The sequence below is a fragment of the Zingiber officinale genome, chromosome 8B, assembly GCF_018446385.1.
Source record: "Zingiber officinale cultivar Zhangliang chromosome 8B, Zo_v1.1, whole genome shotgun sequence".
NCBI lineage: Eukaryota > Viridiplantae > Streptophyta > Magnoliopsida > Zingiberales > Zingiberaceae > Zingiber > Zingiber officinale.
Genome location: NC_056001.1, coordinates 37,031,523 through 37,046,344, shown reverse-complemented (window position 1 = coordinate 37,046,344; position 14,822 = coordinate 37,031,523). Strand labels below are relative to the sequence as shown.

At 40.4% G+C, this 14,822-nt stretch overlaps 3 protein-coding genes across 3 annotated transcripts; 1 reads left to right on the top strand and 2 right to left on the bottom strand.

Annotated features, from left to right (window-relative positions):
* Positions 1 to 9: 9 nt before the first annotated feature.
* LOC122017651 (remorin-like) lies at positions 10 to 2,042 on the bottom strand. Its single transcript, XM_042575318.1, has 6 exons — positions 1,355 to 2,042; positions 1,215 to 1,279; positions 899 to 1,156; positions 537 to 822; positions 397 to 478; positions 10 to 304 (listed from the first exon to the last, which is right to left on the bottom strand). Exons 1-6 carry the CDS (start codon positions 1,378 to 1,380, stop codon positions 113 to 115), a joined length of 909 nt encoding a protein of 302 aa, XP_042431252.1. The 5' UTR covers positions 1,381 to 2,042; the 3' UTR covers positions 10 to 112.
* Positions 2,043 to 10,069: 8,027 nt separating this feature from the next.
* On the top strand, positions 10,070 to 10,831 carry LOC122013687 (protein OPI10 homolog). The gene is made up of 2 exons (XM_042569924.1): positions 10,070 to 10,091; positions 10,136 to 10,831. The coding sequence occupies exons 1-2, from the start codon at positions 10,070 to 10,072 to the stop codon at positions 10,735 to 10,737; spliced, it is 624 nt and encodes a 207-aa protein (XP_042425858.1). The 3' UTR covers positions 10,738 to 10,831.
* A 2,091-nt stretch (positions 10,832 to 12,922) lies between these two features.
* On the bottom strand, positions 12,923 to 13,393 carry LOC122013686 (pentatricopeptide repeat-containing protein At5g43790-like). Its single transcript, XM_042569923.1, has one exon. The coding sequence runs from the start codon at positions 13,391 to 13,393 to the stop codon at positions 12,923 to 12,925; it is 471 nt and encodes a 156-aa protein (XP_042425857.1).
* Between the last annotated feature and the right edge of the window lie 1,429 nt (positions 13,394 to 14,822).

Below are 14,822 nucleotides of genomic sequence, written 5' to 3'. Positions count from 1 at the left end.
AAGAAGAAATAGCAATATCATGATTTTTTATTTTTTATTTTCCTTTTTCTTGCTGTTTTATACAAACTATACAGATTTACAGCGAGCGACGTTTCACGCATTCAAGGATACGTCAGAAACCAAAGCAGGAACGAGGAGAACTCCCAGCGGATCGCATCTTCCTCGCCTTTCCCTTCGTCTTCTGTTCATCATTTCTTCGCCTTTCTTCTGCGAGGGCTCTTGCTCCACCAGCAATCTTGGCTATTCTCGCCATCTCATCTCGAAGTTCTTGTACTGCTCTCGCACGCTGCAGCTCCAGATACCCCTGCAGATCGATCCCACATGAAACCATGTAAGTTGCCTCGTACTTCTCTGTAGATTATTGAAGTGCTTTAGGATTTTATGAGAATCGTAAACCTCTTTGCGCTCCAGTCGACGTTTCGCCTTCAACTTCTTCTCGTCCTCCCATTCCGCAATCGAGGACTTCAGTTTTTCATACCTGAAAAATAGATATATCAACAGAATACATTCGCCAGAAAAATAAAGGTACACTTTACCTTTTCCTTATCTTCTCCATCTTCGCTCTCTCCCATGCATCTACTTTCGTTTCGTCTTTGGTGGTATAAGTTGTTTTCCTGCTTCTGCTTGCATTGAAAGAAATCAAGTCTGTAAGTCTGAGGGTTTTCGGACCTGTTTGACTTTGTTCTTGCTCTGGTTTCTTGCTGCTTGTCTTGTCAGAGAAAGTTGGCTTCTTTTTCAGGGAAAGATTGGGTTCCTTTGATAGATTCTGGCCAATGCCAAACTCATCCTGCGTCTTTCCTCCGATTCTCATTGAAGAACCTCCTGACATGGATAACGTGAGAAAACTTAGTTTCTTCACCTCTGAAAAATTGGAGGAGCATAGAACAGGAAAAAGTACCTGATTGAATTTCATCTTCCTTCTGATCTTTACCAGTCAACCATCTGGTTATTCTGCTGTATTCAGGGGGTTTGTTCATGTTGTCTTCTACCTTCATGGTTCTCTTGTTCTGATCGAGCGATTCTTCTTCGTCCAGTAAAGCGACAGCGTAAGCAGCCGCTGCAGCCGCAGCTGCAAACTCAATATCGGCAGTCTCGTCGATGCCGCTCATTTCCCCAGGAAATGGCCTCTGGAACCAGTTACGGTTCCTCTTCTTCCCTACAAAACAACGGCCATGGATGAACCTCCAAAGCTGGTGATAGGCAACATGGATTACCTTCTTTAAGTGATGCAATCTTCTCCGGTGCTATCGGTTCTTCTCCTGAGTCAGAAAATCTCACCCTGGCAATGAACAAGAGGAGGAGAACTCAGTTGAAATTCTGATCCAACCTTTGAGCGGTTGGGAAGAAAGCCGACCTTATTTGCTTGAAGAGACTGTCCATTCGGGTGCAGCAGTAGTTCGAGCTTGTTATTAGAGACGAAATCTGGGAAGTTTATTTAGCGATCGAGTCGGTTAGAATTTGGGCAGGCTTCAGGGACAAGAAAGGCAAGGTATTGCTTCGCCATGGAAGGCCTCGCGAGCATCTGCAAGTTTCACGAAGAATAAAAGCATCAGTTTCCGTCACTGAATAGCTTTCAATCTGAGTCTACGATATTTAGATGGTTCCTTGAGTGTGTTGCTTTAGAATCCTGGAGCAACAGAATATGTTACAAAAAGGTTGGAGAAATACAAGTATTTCCTCAACTAGTATGGGTCTATCATAGTCGAAGCTGAAGGCTCGACTCCGATGCCGACGAGCACGTCCGGGCCGCTCCCGCCACTGGGCAGTGAAGGGTCTTCAACGCAGCACTTCATGTCACCTTCTTCCTCTTCTGCGGTGGCCGGTGGCCGGTGGCCGGTGGCAGTGGAAGGAGGCATCGGATGAAGTTGGCGGCTCCGGCGATGACTTTCTACAGCGAACTAACTACTTTAAGGTAGACAAGAAGAATTTAGGGAAAATGAATATTCAAAAGTTCTACAAATTTATCAGAACTAAAAGCATATTTAGGATGAAAGAGCTAAAAGAAGTGCTAAACAACAATGCTGATATAAATTGTGCTCACCACAAGGCTATGAATGTGCATGGCTGAGAGACTCTCATTAGATCCATATCAGGAATAACTATCCTGTCCAAAAATTATGAAGAAAGGTTGGAGGATGTAACTTCTGAGTTGATCGGATATAGATCTTGCTTCGTTCTGTAATACAAAAAACGTCAAGGAAAGGGTCCTCGGCGTTGACCCTCGATGCTCAAGTTCGTCATCAAAAAAATAGAAGAAAGCGGAGGACAATACGCACAGACGTGAATAGTGAATAATGCATACCTCTATCGGTGCATGGATTCCCTTTTATATGACACCCAAGTGGACGACGTGCATGCGCATCAAGATGCGGGCACGCTTCCCTAATCGTCCTATAAAAAGTCCTGTCAGAAAAATATCTCTGACATCATACCTTAACAAGGCATGCAACTCCGTGATGAGACAATAGAAGCTTTCATCGTACGATCCGCCTATTGACCATGCCTCGTTATTAGCGGCATTATCTTCCAAAGGGATATTAATGATCTGTCGCCTGGATGACTACCGCAGGAGCCTTGATGAACCTCTTGCAAGATGTACTCTATGTCCTCCGATCTGACTTACTTGAGCAACGACTTTGAGAAAGCTCTTTTATATAACTAGTCGCCAACTAGAGTAAACCACCCGACCCTCTTTTTCAACAAATGAGCTTCCTCCTGATCGATTGGAGTGACGCCCGATCGGAGGAACTTTATCAGTGGCGTCCTCCAATCGCTCGAGAATTTTATTCCGTCCGTCTTGTTGATATGTGCCACCAATGAGACTTGTTCGATCGACTTATCAATAACGATCGGCAACAACGAACTAGTTAACTTAGCTAGCTCGTCAGCGGCCTGGCTGCCCGACCGAAGGATCTTCTGTATAACCACTTCTTAGAAGCTTGCCTTCAACTTCTCGAAAGCTTCGACGTATAGCTTGAGTCGGGTATTACTTATCTCTAACTTGCCCAATAGCTGCTGAGATGCTAGCTGAGAATCCGAATGGATGAGGACTCTTGTGGCTCCTACATACTGAGCTGCATGTAAGCCAGCTATCAAGGCATCATATTCAGTTTCATTATTTTTAGCCTGATAATCTAGCTGTACAGACAATTACATCCTGTCCTCCTGTGGCGAAAGCAAAAGGACGCCGATCCCGTTGCCCTGCCGAGTGGATGAACCATCTACATATATTCCAAGTCGTGTCTAGCTCGGCGTTCTGGACCTCAGTGACAAAATCAACTAAGGTTTGGGCCTTGATCACCATCCACGATTGATATTGTACGTCAAACTCTCTCAGCTTGGTAGTCTATTTGATCAGCCGTCCAAACACTTCTGGGTTAAGGAGAACTCTTCCCAGTGCGATGCTGGTCATCACCACGATTGGATGTGAGAGAAAATACGGGTGAAGTCCCTTAGCGGCGAATACTAGCGTGTACACTAATTTCTCAAGACCAGTGTTGCAGAATTTTGCATCTTTTAATATATGATTTAGAAAATACACCGGTTGTTACTCAAATCCATTCTGCCGCAGCAATGCCGAGCCAACCACATATTCTGTGGATGACAAATAAATCCAGAGCAGCTCGCCGACGTTGGGTTTTGCTAATACAAGTAAGGAGGTAAGGTACTCCTTAAGCTCCTCCAGGCTCCAGCGCCTTGTCGCACTCCGCGTTCCACTGGAATTTTGTCACACAGCGCAGCACTTTGAAGAACGAGTGACTCCGGTTGGATGATTCGGAGATAAATCTCGATAATACGGTGATCCGTCCAGTCAGTCGTTGGGCCTCCTTCAAATTGCGGGGTGGGGGCATGTCCTGTAGTGCCTTCACCTTGCTCGAATTCGCTTCGATCCCCCGTTCGGTGACTATATAGCCCAGGAAGTGACCACTCCTTGATCCGAATAGGCACTTGTTTGGATTCAGTTTGATTTTATATGCACTTAAAGTTTGGCAGGTTTCTTCAATATCTGTGCAAAGGTCAACGGCTCGCAAAGATTTTATCAAGATGTCATCGACATATACCTCTATGTTACGGTCGATCTGCCATCAGAACACCTTGTTCATCAATCTTTGATAGGTGGCATCGGCATTCTTCAATCTGAATAACATGATGTTATAGCAGTAAGTCTTGTCGGTCGTAATGAAGCTGACATTCTCTTGATCTTCTCGGGCGAGCCGGACTTGGTGGTAACCTTGGTATACATTGAGCATGCAGATCAGCTCGCAACCCGCCGTGGAGTCTACCATTTTGTCTATCCGAGGCAGGGGATAGAAATCCTTTGAGCAGGCCTTGTCTAAATCGCAGAAGTCGATGCAGGCTGGTCACTTGTTGCCCGCCTTGGAGACTAGCACAATGTTAGCCAACCAACTTAAAAATTGTACCCCGCAGATGTGGCCAACTTCCAGTAACTTTTCTATCTTTGCTCGGATGATCTGATTCTCCTTCGAGCTGAAGTCCCTCTTCCTCTGTTTCACCAGTCGACCGTCCGGTCAAATGTGAAGTTGGTGCTGAGCTACGCTTGGCGAGATGCCCGGGAGCTCGTGTGTCAACCAGGCAAACACATCATGGTTTCGCCTAAGGCAAGTGACTAGCTTTGCCTTCTTCTCATCTGTTAGGTCGGCAGTGATAAATGTAGTGGCTTCCGACCGGCTGGGATGGATATGAACCTCCTTCTTTTTCTCATAGACCAGTGTGGGAGGTTCTTCCATGATAGTGTTCACTTCCAGACAAAGGATCTTCCGCACGGCCCTTGCTTCGGATTTGACCATCTCGACGTAGCACCAGAGCGACCAACTATTCACCTTTAACTTCATTCACCTCATTGTCTACCGAAAACTTGATCTTCTGGCAGAAGGTAGACACCACAACTCGGAACTCATTAAGGGTCGGTCGGCCTAATATGACATTGTAGACGGGTGGCGCATCCATCATAATAAAATTTGTAGTCCTGGTCCTCTTGAGACGTTCTTCTTCGAGCGATATGGCCAACCGAGCATGATCGATCGGTAATACTTCATTGCCCATGAACTCGTAGAGTGGGGTCATCATGGGTTGTAGTTCGCTCTGATCGATTTGTAATTGGTCGAACTCCTTAAATATTATATTCACCAAGCTACCTGTATCAATAAAAGTTTAATAAAGAGTATAGTTAGCTATTACCGCCCGGATGATCAAGGCGTCGTCGTGAGGGATCTCTACTCCCTCTAGGTCTCAAGGGTCGAAACTGATGTCTGGTCCCTCGGCCTTCTCTTTACTGCATCCTATAGCGTGTATCTCTAGTCACTGGGCATGCGACTTTCTTGCTCGGTTGGAATCACAGTCGGTTGGCCCATCGGTGATCATTCCAATTTCGCCCCGAGCGACGTTGCTTCGGTTCTCCTCTTCCTGAGCTGAGAATCTAGTCCGCTTAGTAGAAGCTCGTATGAGACTTGTGTTATTTCTTCTTTGAGGCTGACGATGGTGTTGTTCATCCGCTAGTTTGTCTTCTTCTCTTCGCACTTCCGATCGGCATCGATGTCGTCGCTCGGGAGTCGGTGAGCGACGACGATATCCTGGAGGAGCCGACCGGCTGGAAATCGACCTCAAATCGTAATAGTCTTGAGTGTCATGCATCGTCGATTGATGAAACGAACAAAATAACTGTTGGGATATGCCCAATGCGGCGTGTGCTAAAACACGTTTTGTAAACATGCGCAATGGAAAATAAAACAATAATAATTCCTAAATTATTACATCACATGCACACCACACATACAAGGATACAACATGTCAAATACGATCGCATAATTAAATTTTTACGGAAAGTAAATTTACGCTAGGTGTACATTACGGATGACTTGTAACGAGAAAGGCATCAATCATAGTGACATTGTCGAACCTCGCCTCTATTCATATCCACGCATAGCTCCTCAAGATAACTTCTTGAGTATAAGCCTCTCCTTCGGAAGTTACTAGTCACGAGTGAAGAAGAGGGATCAAGAGGAAGAGAAGCACACAAGGGAGAGTTTTCTCCCTTGTGGTGGTCACGGAAACAAGGGGAAAGGCTTCCCCTTGTTGGTGGTGACAAAGAGAGAGGGGAGAGGGGAGAGGGAGAGGAGAAGAGAAATTGGGTTAAGATTTTTCAAAAATCTTACAAGCCAATTAATAATCTCATGTATATAATTTTCTCTCAACCATATCAATATATAGCCCTCATTAATGAGTTGGATTAGAAATCACAAATCCAACTCATTGTCCCTTAACCAAAAATTAGCTCATTAACCCCTTGGTTTGGTTTACAACTAAATCAAGTTAGTTCATGATTAATTCATGATTAAACTAAATATGGTCCAACTCTTTCATAAGAAATGTGGCTCATCCGCGCTTCCATTGCGACAATTATTTTCATATTTGTCTTATGTATGGTCCAACCAAACATTTATCTCTTGATTTAAGAATCTTATTCTTTAACTTGTTTTACGTCTTTTAGAGACTCATTAGTGCGTGTGACTCAATAGGTTCCCGATTTATTTTGGCATCCATAATTAACTACTCAATTATAGAACGATCATGAGTGACACCTAGTAGTATATCATGATCCCAATTAGCCGAAAAATCATAGTTGATCTTAGAATTAATTCTAAACCCTTCAGTAGTTACAGTGAATTGTGTCTCATTCCTTTCACTCGTCTTACACCCACTTAGTTTAGGACATGGTCTATGTGTCTTGTGTTGGATCGTGAGGAATCGATAGAGGGGGGGGTGAATATCGAAAAATGTTCGAACGAGTAAGCGCAGCAGAAAAGTATAACAGAAGGACAATGCTAAGACAGGTTCTTTTTACTTGGTTCGGAGCCTGTGTCGACTCCTACTCCAAGGCCCGTACTCATTGAGTACTTTCGTTGGGCAATCCACTAGTAATTCGAATAATATATTACAATGATTAAGTACAAAAAAGCTAGAAGTAGAATACCGACAAATGTAACAGAATAAGAAAAGAATGGAACTTGTCGGAGCAGAGTCACAGCGTTGCAGGAGCGCAAGAGAGCAGATCGTCAATTCAGAGTTGTTGTTGAAGCTCCACCCCTGCCCCTTCTTTTATATGAAGCTTGGGGCGCCTCAGATCCCCTCCGGGCGCCCTGGTTGGACGTGGCAGGTCCAACCAGTGAGTTCCACGTGGAGATGACGCGTTTGGATAAAATTCGCCTCCCAGGCGCCCGGACCACCTTTTTCCAGGGAGCACCTTTCCTGCAAAACAAGGTTAGTCCAAGGCAAATATATAAATTATAACCTGCAAAACAGAGTGTTAGTTCAGTTTATAGTTTAGCAAAAAGAGTATGACTTAGATTCCGTCTTTCCGAGACCGAAATCTAGTCACGATCTCGACTTAGATATCCGAAATGGATCTAAGCCAGATCGATACCTAATGTTCTTTTTCCGGGAACGCATCCTCACAGTCACTCCCTTCCAGTGACTTACCTTTACTCACCTGCCAGACATCCGGTCAGCCCTTCGACCCGTCTGGACTTCTCGCCAAGCGTCCGGTCAGCCCGTCGACCCACTTGGACTTCTCGCCAGCTATTCGGTTAGCCCGTCGACCTAGCTGGACTTCTCGCCAAGCGTCTGGTCAGCCCGTCGACCCACTTGGACTTCTTGCCAGACATCCGGTCAGCCCGTCGACCTATCTGGACTTCGTCTGCACACTCGATCAGAGTGTTAGATCACGACAAACCTAACTTAACCCGATTTGTCATTCATCAAAACCTGAGTTAGACCGTTAGTACTAACCGCACCAACAATCTCCCCCTTTTTGATGGAATGACAACCTAGTTAAGTTAGTAAAAATATGCGAGTAAAAAGTTAAACATTTTGTTCTAGCATGAGGTTTAAGTTAGTTTTTAATTTTAATTTTATTTTTCTAACTTAACTACATATCCCTCCCCCTTTGACATTCATCAAACAAGGATATAATCTAAACATTTAAGAACACAAAACACATAAAAAATGTAAGGCATGATGTCTTAGTTATCTTGAGGGAGTTTTTAAAAAATTTTAGCTTTTGGAAAAATAGCTAAGTTTTGAAAGAGTGACCAATTTTAAAGGATCATTTACAAATTTAATTTTCAAAAATTACTTTTGCAAACTCAAAAGAGAATTTTCTAATCAGAAATTTGAAAAGTTAATTTTCTAATATAAGTGTATAAGTTTCAAATTTTAGGATCAAAGTAAATTTTCAAAATATGTTTCAATTTTGAAGTATTTTTCAAACATAAGTTTTGAAAATTAAAATTTTAAGGCTAAGTTTTCAAAACTAGATTTTTCAAACAACATTTTTCAAATTTGAAAAAGATTTCAAAACTGAGTTTTAAAAGATATTTACTTTTCACTAAAAAATCTGAGTTTATAAAATCTAATTGAAGAATTTAATTTTATGAAAGTTAGTTAAAAATATTTGAAACATAAGATTTCAAAAACTAAGTTTGAAAACTTTTCTTTTCAATACTTATTAAGTTTGTAAAAAAAATTAAATTTGAAACCAAAATTCAATTTGAATACTGAAAAAAAATATTAGAAAAGATAGTATGATTAAGGTTAAGTGTTGATTTAATCCTTCCCCTAAACTTGACATCTAAAATAGTTGTCTAACCAGTTAGGTACTTACTGTCTATCAGAAGATAGCAGCTTTCACTTGGTTAGTCAAGTTAAGTTCATTGTGATCAGTTAGCGGTTGACTAAACTAAATAACTTAACTTGATTAATGTATGTTTTGTATTTAACGCCTAGACTTATATCGATGCACTGATATAAGCATCTTAAGTTCAGGCAATTGGCCTATACATCTCACCCCTTTCTATATTTGTCAATCACAAGCAAGGTAATCCTAGGGTGTTGGTGAAATGCTCAAATACTAGTCCTGGGGGAACATGATTTCTAAAGGGATTTTTCTAGTCTAAGGCTAAAGTTGTTTTGAAATTATAAAAGTAGGAAGATTTTCAAAAAAATAGAACAATTTTAACCTAGAATTTGAAACAATTATTTTTGAAAAAATAGTTTTGAGTTTTGAAAAAGTCCTAGTCTATTAAGCACATTCCTAATTTTCTACGCAGATTGCTAAATTCACTTTCAGGGAGTGATTTTTGTGAATATGTCAGCTAAATTGGATTTGGACTCAATGTATTTAAGTTCAATGTTCCCTTTAGTAACATGATCCCTGATAAAGTGATGTCTAATTTCAATATGTTTAGTTCTAGAATGATGAACTAGATTTTTTGTTAGGTTAACTGAGCTAATATTATCAATTAAGACTTTGACATTTGTAAGGTTCAAGTTAAAATCTTTTAGGGTGTGCATCACATTCTCCTATTGCTATATATTCTGACTCAGTTGTAGATAAGGCAACATAGTGTTGCTTTCTACTGAACCAGCTGACAAGTGATGGACCCAATAATTGACATCCGTCACTTGTGCTTTTGCGGTCTAATTTACATCCAACATAATCTGAGTCAGAATACCCTATTAATTCAAAATTATTAGTTCTAGGATACCAAATACCTACATTTGTTGTTCCTTTAAGGTATCTAAAGATTCTTTTGACTTGAGTCAAATGAGATTCTTTAGCACAGGTTTGGTATCTGGCACACATACTGACTGCAAATAGGATATCCGGTCGACTTGCAGTTAAATATAGTAGGCTACCTATGCACTACAAGAAAACTCCTCATAGACATCGGTGGAACAACAACGATTTTAAGCAAAAACCGATGTCTTTGAGTATTTTACACCGGTTTTTCCAAAAACCGATGTCTATAAGTGTAGATTTTCGCTCATAGACATCGGTTTTTTAAGCCGATGTCTATGAGTGCCTTTTTTTCGTTAATAGACATCGATTTTAACAGCGATTTTTAAAACCCGGTGTCTATGATAAAATAAAATAATTTAATTTTCACACCAATACTTAGCCGAAACCCTTCTTCGCATTTCGAGAAAGGAGAGGTGACGAGTTTGTCTTGTTTTCTAGGGTTTTAGAGTAGTAGCGGCGGAGGGAGGCAAGATGAAGACGACTAGGGGGAAAGGTGATACTAAGTTCCACCGATCCGATGAAGACGACTTTAAATAGTCATCAAAGAAAATGGAGAAGAACCTCGACTACAGCGGAGCTTCCCCATGGACGCATCGGCATTCGCGCAGATCGACCCGCTCCACTGGATCCTTGACATGAACTCCCTCGTCAGTGATGCCTACCGCGACATTAGAAAACTCTGTGTGTTTCTCCTCCCGGTTGCGGCTTCCTCCTTCCCACCCGGCAAGACCCTCACCGTCTACTTCCAGCCCCTTGGTCATCCCTTCCTCTTTTGCGGCGCCGTCCACCCTGCCCGCCCATCCGCTCTCCTCTCCCTCCCTTGGCCTGACCCTTCCGAAGAACCCCCCATTCCTGACCCTAACCCTAATCCCCTCCAGCTCGCGCTCACCTCCGCCAAGATCGGCATCTCGGTCGAGGACCTCGCCTCCTTGCCACCTGTCGCTTATGCCGTTGCGGAGAAGAAGGCCGAGCGACTTGCTCTTAGGGTTGGTGAGAACCTCTTCAATTTCATGCAGTCCTTCTGCGGGATTGACGGAAGCCAGCTCGTATTGCCCATGGATATCCTTGACCGGTGGTTCAAGAAGTTCCAGGAGCGAGCCCGGAAGGATACCAGTTACCTCAAAGATTTCGCCTTGTGACAGACAGGTGAATGCCCAATCCCAAAGGTGCTGCTTTTTGCAAGGATCTCTTTCCTTGATGGTATCGCGTTTCATATTATATTTTGGTTGCATCTGATTTGCTTGAATTGTATGATACTTCTTCTTTTCATGCCTCTTCATTTTTATGTCTCTCTCAATTAATCCAGGCGGATGATCTTTGATGTCCACTTTAACCACCCACAATGTGTTTGTTGATTGTCCCCAACCAACTATAAAGCGATTTTGACATTGTTTGAAGTGAAGTTCTCAAAAAGTGATAGGATCTCAAGATATTATATATGGCAGGAGAAATAAGCTAAATTTTTCAGTAATTATTTAATTTTGGATTTATTCATCTCATTGAAGTAGTCAACTAGAAAACGTCAACTAGAACATGCATCAAGAAACACTAAAAGATATCATAGCTTTGTTGAACTCCATTTTGCTTCATCATGCTTTAGTTATTCAGATGGTACAGCTAATTTACTCCTTTAGCACACAGTTTTATGGAAGGTGGCTAGAAAACTAATCATGCCAAAACCAAAGGGCTCAACATCTGAGATTAAAAAAGCTTCATCGTCTGGACTTAAGTGGTCCTTTTCTCCTGGGACTAACCTACTATCAGGTGGTGCTGCAAAACTTGAAAAAGAGTTTAGGAAAAAACTAAATGAGTTTTCCAAGGAACTTAGAACATTCAGAAGTGTTGACTTGTCAGGTTAGCACACTGAACTTGTTAGAATGTATCTACAGCGAGTGATTACAGTTGTTCACTCTATAACTGATTATTTCTAAATCTAATATCTGGTAATGAATATGCTGAGATAACTTTTCAGGGGATTAAACTTACATTTACTTTACCAAGGTAATGGAATACTTGTAAATATTTAACAAATTCATGATTCTGTTAGGTCGTAACTTTGGTGATGATGGTCTATTTTTTCTTGCTAAAAGCCTTGGTTACAATCAGGTTAGTTCTTTTCCTTCCTTTTCCATAACCTTACTTTTTTTTTCTTGTTCCTACTTGTAAACTATTGCTGAACCAGACTCTTAAAGGTATGACATTACTAAAGCAAGACATTTAAGCATAACTTTTTTTAGTGTCGTTTAGCATCTCATTAGTTTTTTTCCAAGTCTCAGGCAGCAGAGGAAGTTGATTTTTCTGGCAATGGGATTACAGCAATTGGCCTAAAGGCACTTGATGGTGTTCTTCAGACGAATACCATGCTTAAAACTCTGAACCTATCAGGAAATAATATTGGCGATGAAGGAGCTAAGGTAAGTCCATTTTTTATTTTTAATTTTACTAATTTTTATGTTTGCGCCTTTTCATCTGGAAATAAGCAATTTGATTCTGCTGGAAGTACAATAGTGTATTGGAATACAAGAAAAATTAAAGTTCATTATCATCATTAATTGATAATTTGATAGTAGATGATTTCTTTGACGGTAAATGATAAAATCCTTTAATGGTATTAGATAAATTTACTGTGGTTGATATAGTAGGAATTCACACAAAGTAATTAGCATACTCCTAATTGTAGTTGCTAAATGCAAATACCCTACTATGTTTAGCTAGTTCATTTGACTGTATTTATCTTAGTTTGTTTAGGTCGGTTTTCCGCTCTATGTTTAGCTAGTTCTTCTCTGCTTCCAAGAAAAGAGCAGAGAAGAAAGAACCAGTGATTCCTCAGTGGATCAATTTAGTCCCGTTAAGCTACGACACTGCCCATCTTTTAACTTCCTTTTACTAAACTAAATGCCCACATGAACAATCTTGAAACTTTTACAATGTCCTCAGATATACTCTTGTGGAGTGTTTGTTTCCATGGTAGGTTAAAATGTTGAACTTAAAATTTTCTACTTTATGATATGTTAGTTTTCCATTAGTAGTTCTGATTAGAGATGCAAATTGGGTAGTGTCAAAGGGTTACGCCATACTAGCAGCTTGCAGGGCAAATCCAATTCTCGAGCCATACTACAACCATGGCAAACTGAGCATAGTGCGGAAAGTGACTCTGATGGATCTTTATCATGCCTAACCCAGGCACATTCCATTGATTTCTCTCTTCTGGTTTAGATAAAGATTGTTTGGAATTGTATGAGATTGTATTTACTTGTCTCTAGATGATCATAGTGTTCCTGCCAAGAACTCACACGCTGCTCCTTCCACTTCAATCATGCTTGCTCATGAGGATTGTTTGATGTCCAAATCACACATCAGTTTCCTCACTTTCAATGCATCCTCTATTCTACCAGTAATTGCATACAACTTTTGCAGAGCTACATATCCACTTTCCTCCGGTGGCTCAAGCTCAATGAGATGCCTCGCCACCACTACGCCCAACTCGTAATCACCATGAGCAAAGCATCCACCTAAAAGTGCACGCCAAGCAGAAGCATTTGTTTCGAAAAGCATGCTCTCAAGCACTAATCTCGCCTTATCGAGATACCCCCCACGAGAAAGAGCATCCACCAAGCATCCAACATGTTCTGCCTTTGGCTCAACTCCATAAACCATCTTCATGCAATTGAAGCCGATGATAGCAGTGTCAATCATGCCTACATGGCTGCAAGCCATCAAAATTCCGATGAAGGTAATCCTATCTGGTCGCAATCTGAACTTGATCATCTGCGCAAACAGGGAAAAAGTAGCCATTCCACATCCATTTACAGCCAATCCACACAGACTTAAGACTTACACACAATTGTATTCTGTATGATCTTATTCTTGGGCAATCTTTCATGTTTTTTTATGAAATTCCTAGATCTTTTACACTTTGTTTCTGGTGTCCTTACTCCTTACACCTTATTTCCATGTGAAATTTTATAGGGGTTTGCAAGTCTTGCTGGAGCACTAGTTGAGAATAAGGCAATTCGATCTATACATCTCAAGCTAATAAGACTTACACACACTTAGATTTTCTATCCATGCAGTTCTTTCTTGCAGATTTAATTTCTTCATCAGATCTGTTGACTTTCCAGTATTTATTGATTGTACTACTTCTCAGCAATTATGTAAAACTATATTTCTTCTTGTTTAGGAAAAATAACACTTCTAGATTTAGCAACAATGAGATTGGTCCCAAAGGCGCCTTTAGCATCACTGAGTATGTTAAGAAAACTAAGTCCTTGCTATGGCTGAATCTTTACATGAATGACATTGGTGATGAGGTGTGGTTATTGACTATTGTTGCTTTATGCTCTGTTGCTTCACTTCTGAAACATAAATTATCATCTAAGGTGCATATATATCTCATTGGAAATCATATAAATGAATTGATGTTACTCATCTTTATTGCTGCTGAGGAATTTATTTACTTTCCATGTACTCTTAGTGATAAAAGTGAATTTATTATTTGCAAACTAAAAGTGAATTTATTTACTTTCCATGTACTCTTAGTGGTAAACAGTTATGTCATTTGGGTCGACTACTAATGAATTGAATTTGAAAGATTAAATTGTTGTTTATGTAGTTAGATTAAAATTTTTAGTTTGGATTATATTAAGTTCCCAGGAATGATAGATCTATCACTATATGATGTGGTTGAGATAATTGATGAATGTTTTTCTTTTTAAGCATTCCAATTAGTCATCTTGTTACATGGTGCTCTTACTACTTTTTCAATTATGATTTTTGGTCTTGGTTTACTAATATATTATTTATGTGTTTTTATAGTTTACAGATCTCAAGTACTCCAAAGTTGAAATTGATGAAGTGCGGTTCGAATGGGCTGAATGCATGCTAGATTACATTTGAAGTGCGGTTCTACCTTGATGTGTTGTTAAAAGAATGTTCTACCTTGATTTTGATATCTATTAGCTAGCTTTTGATGTAAAAAGAATATTTGGGTATTTTATGGATACTGTTGTAAGAAGATTATTTATATAATTTATTAATATTTGTGTATTTTATGGATATTGTTGAATGAAGAATATTTGTGTAATTTATGAATATTTGTGTATTTTTTTTTATTACTGTCGATTTTTCATTGTTTCGAAAATCAAATTTGTGCTGTTAAAAAATATCCATATTACATCGGTTTTCCACCGTTGCAAAACCGGTGTTATTAACTAATATTACATCG

Coding starts and splice junctions, on each gene's coding strand:
- LOC122017651 (XM_042575318.1), bottom strand. CDS start 1,380: ATGGACAGTCTCTTCAAGCAAATAAG. Junction 1,157..1,214: donor GATTGCATCACTTAAAGAAG/GTAATCCATGTT, acceptor GTTGTTTTGTAG/GGAAGAAGAGGAACCGTAAC. Junction 305..396: donor GTCGACTGGAGCGCAAAGAG/GTTTACGATTCT, acceptor ATCGATCTGCAG/GGGTATCTGGAGCTGCAGCG.
- LOC122013687 (XM_042569924.1), top strand. CDS start 10,070: ATGAAGACGACTAGGGGGAAAG. Junction 10,092..10,135: donor GAAGACGACTAGGGGGAAAG/GTGATACTAAGT, acceptor GACTTTAAATAG/TCATCAAAGAAAATGGAGAA.
- LOC122013686 (XM_042569923.1), bottom strand. CDS start 13,393: ATGGCTACTTTTTCCCTGTTTGCGCAGATGATCAAGTTCAGATTGCGA.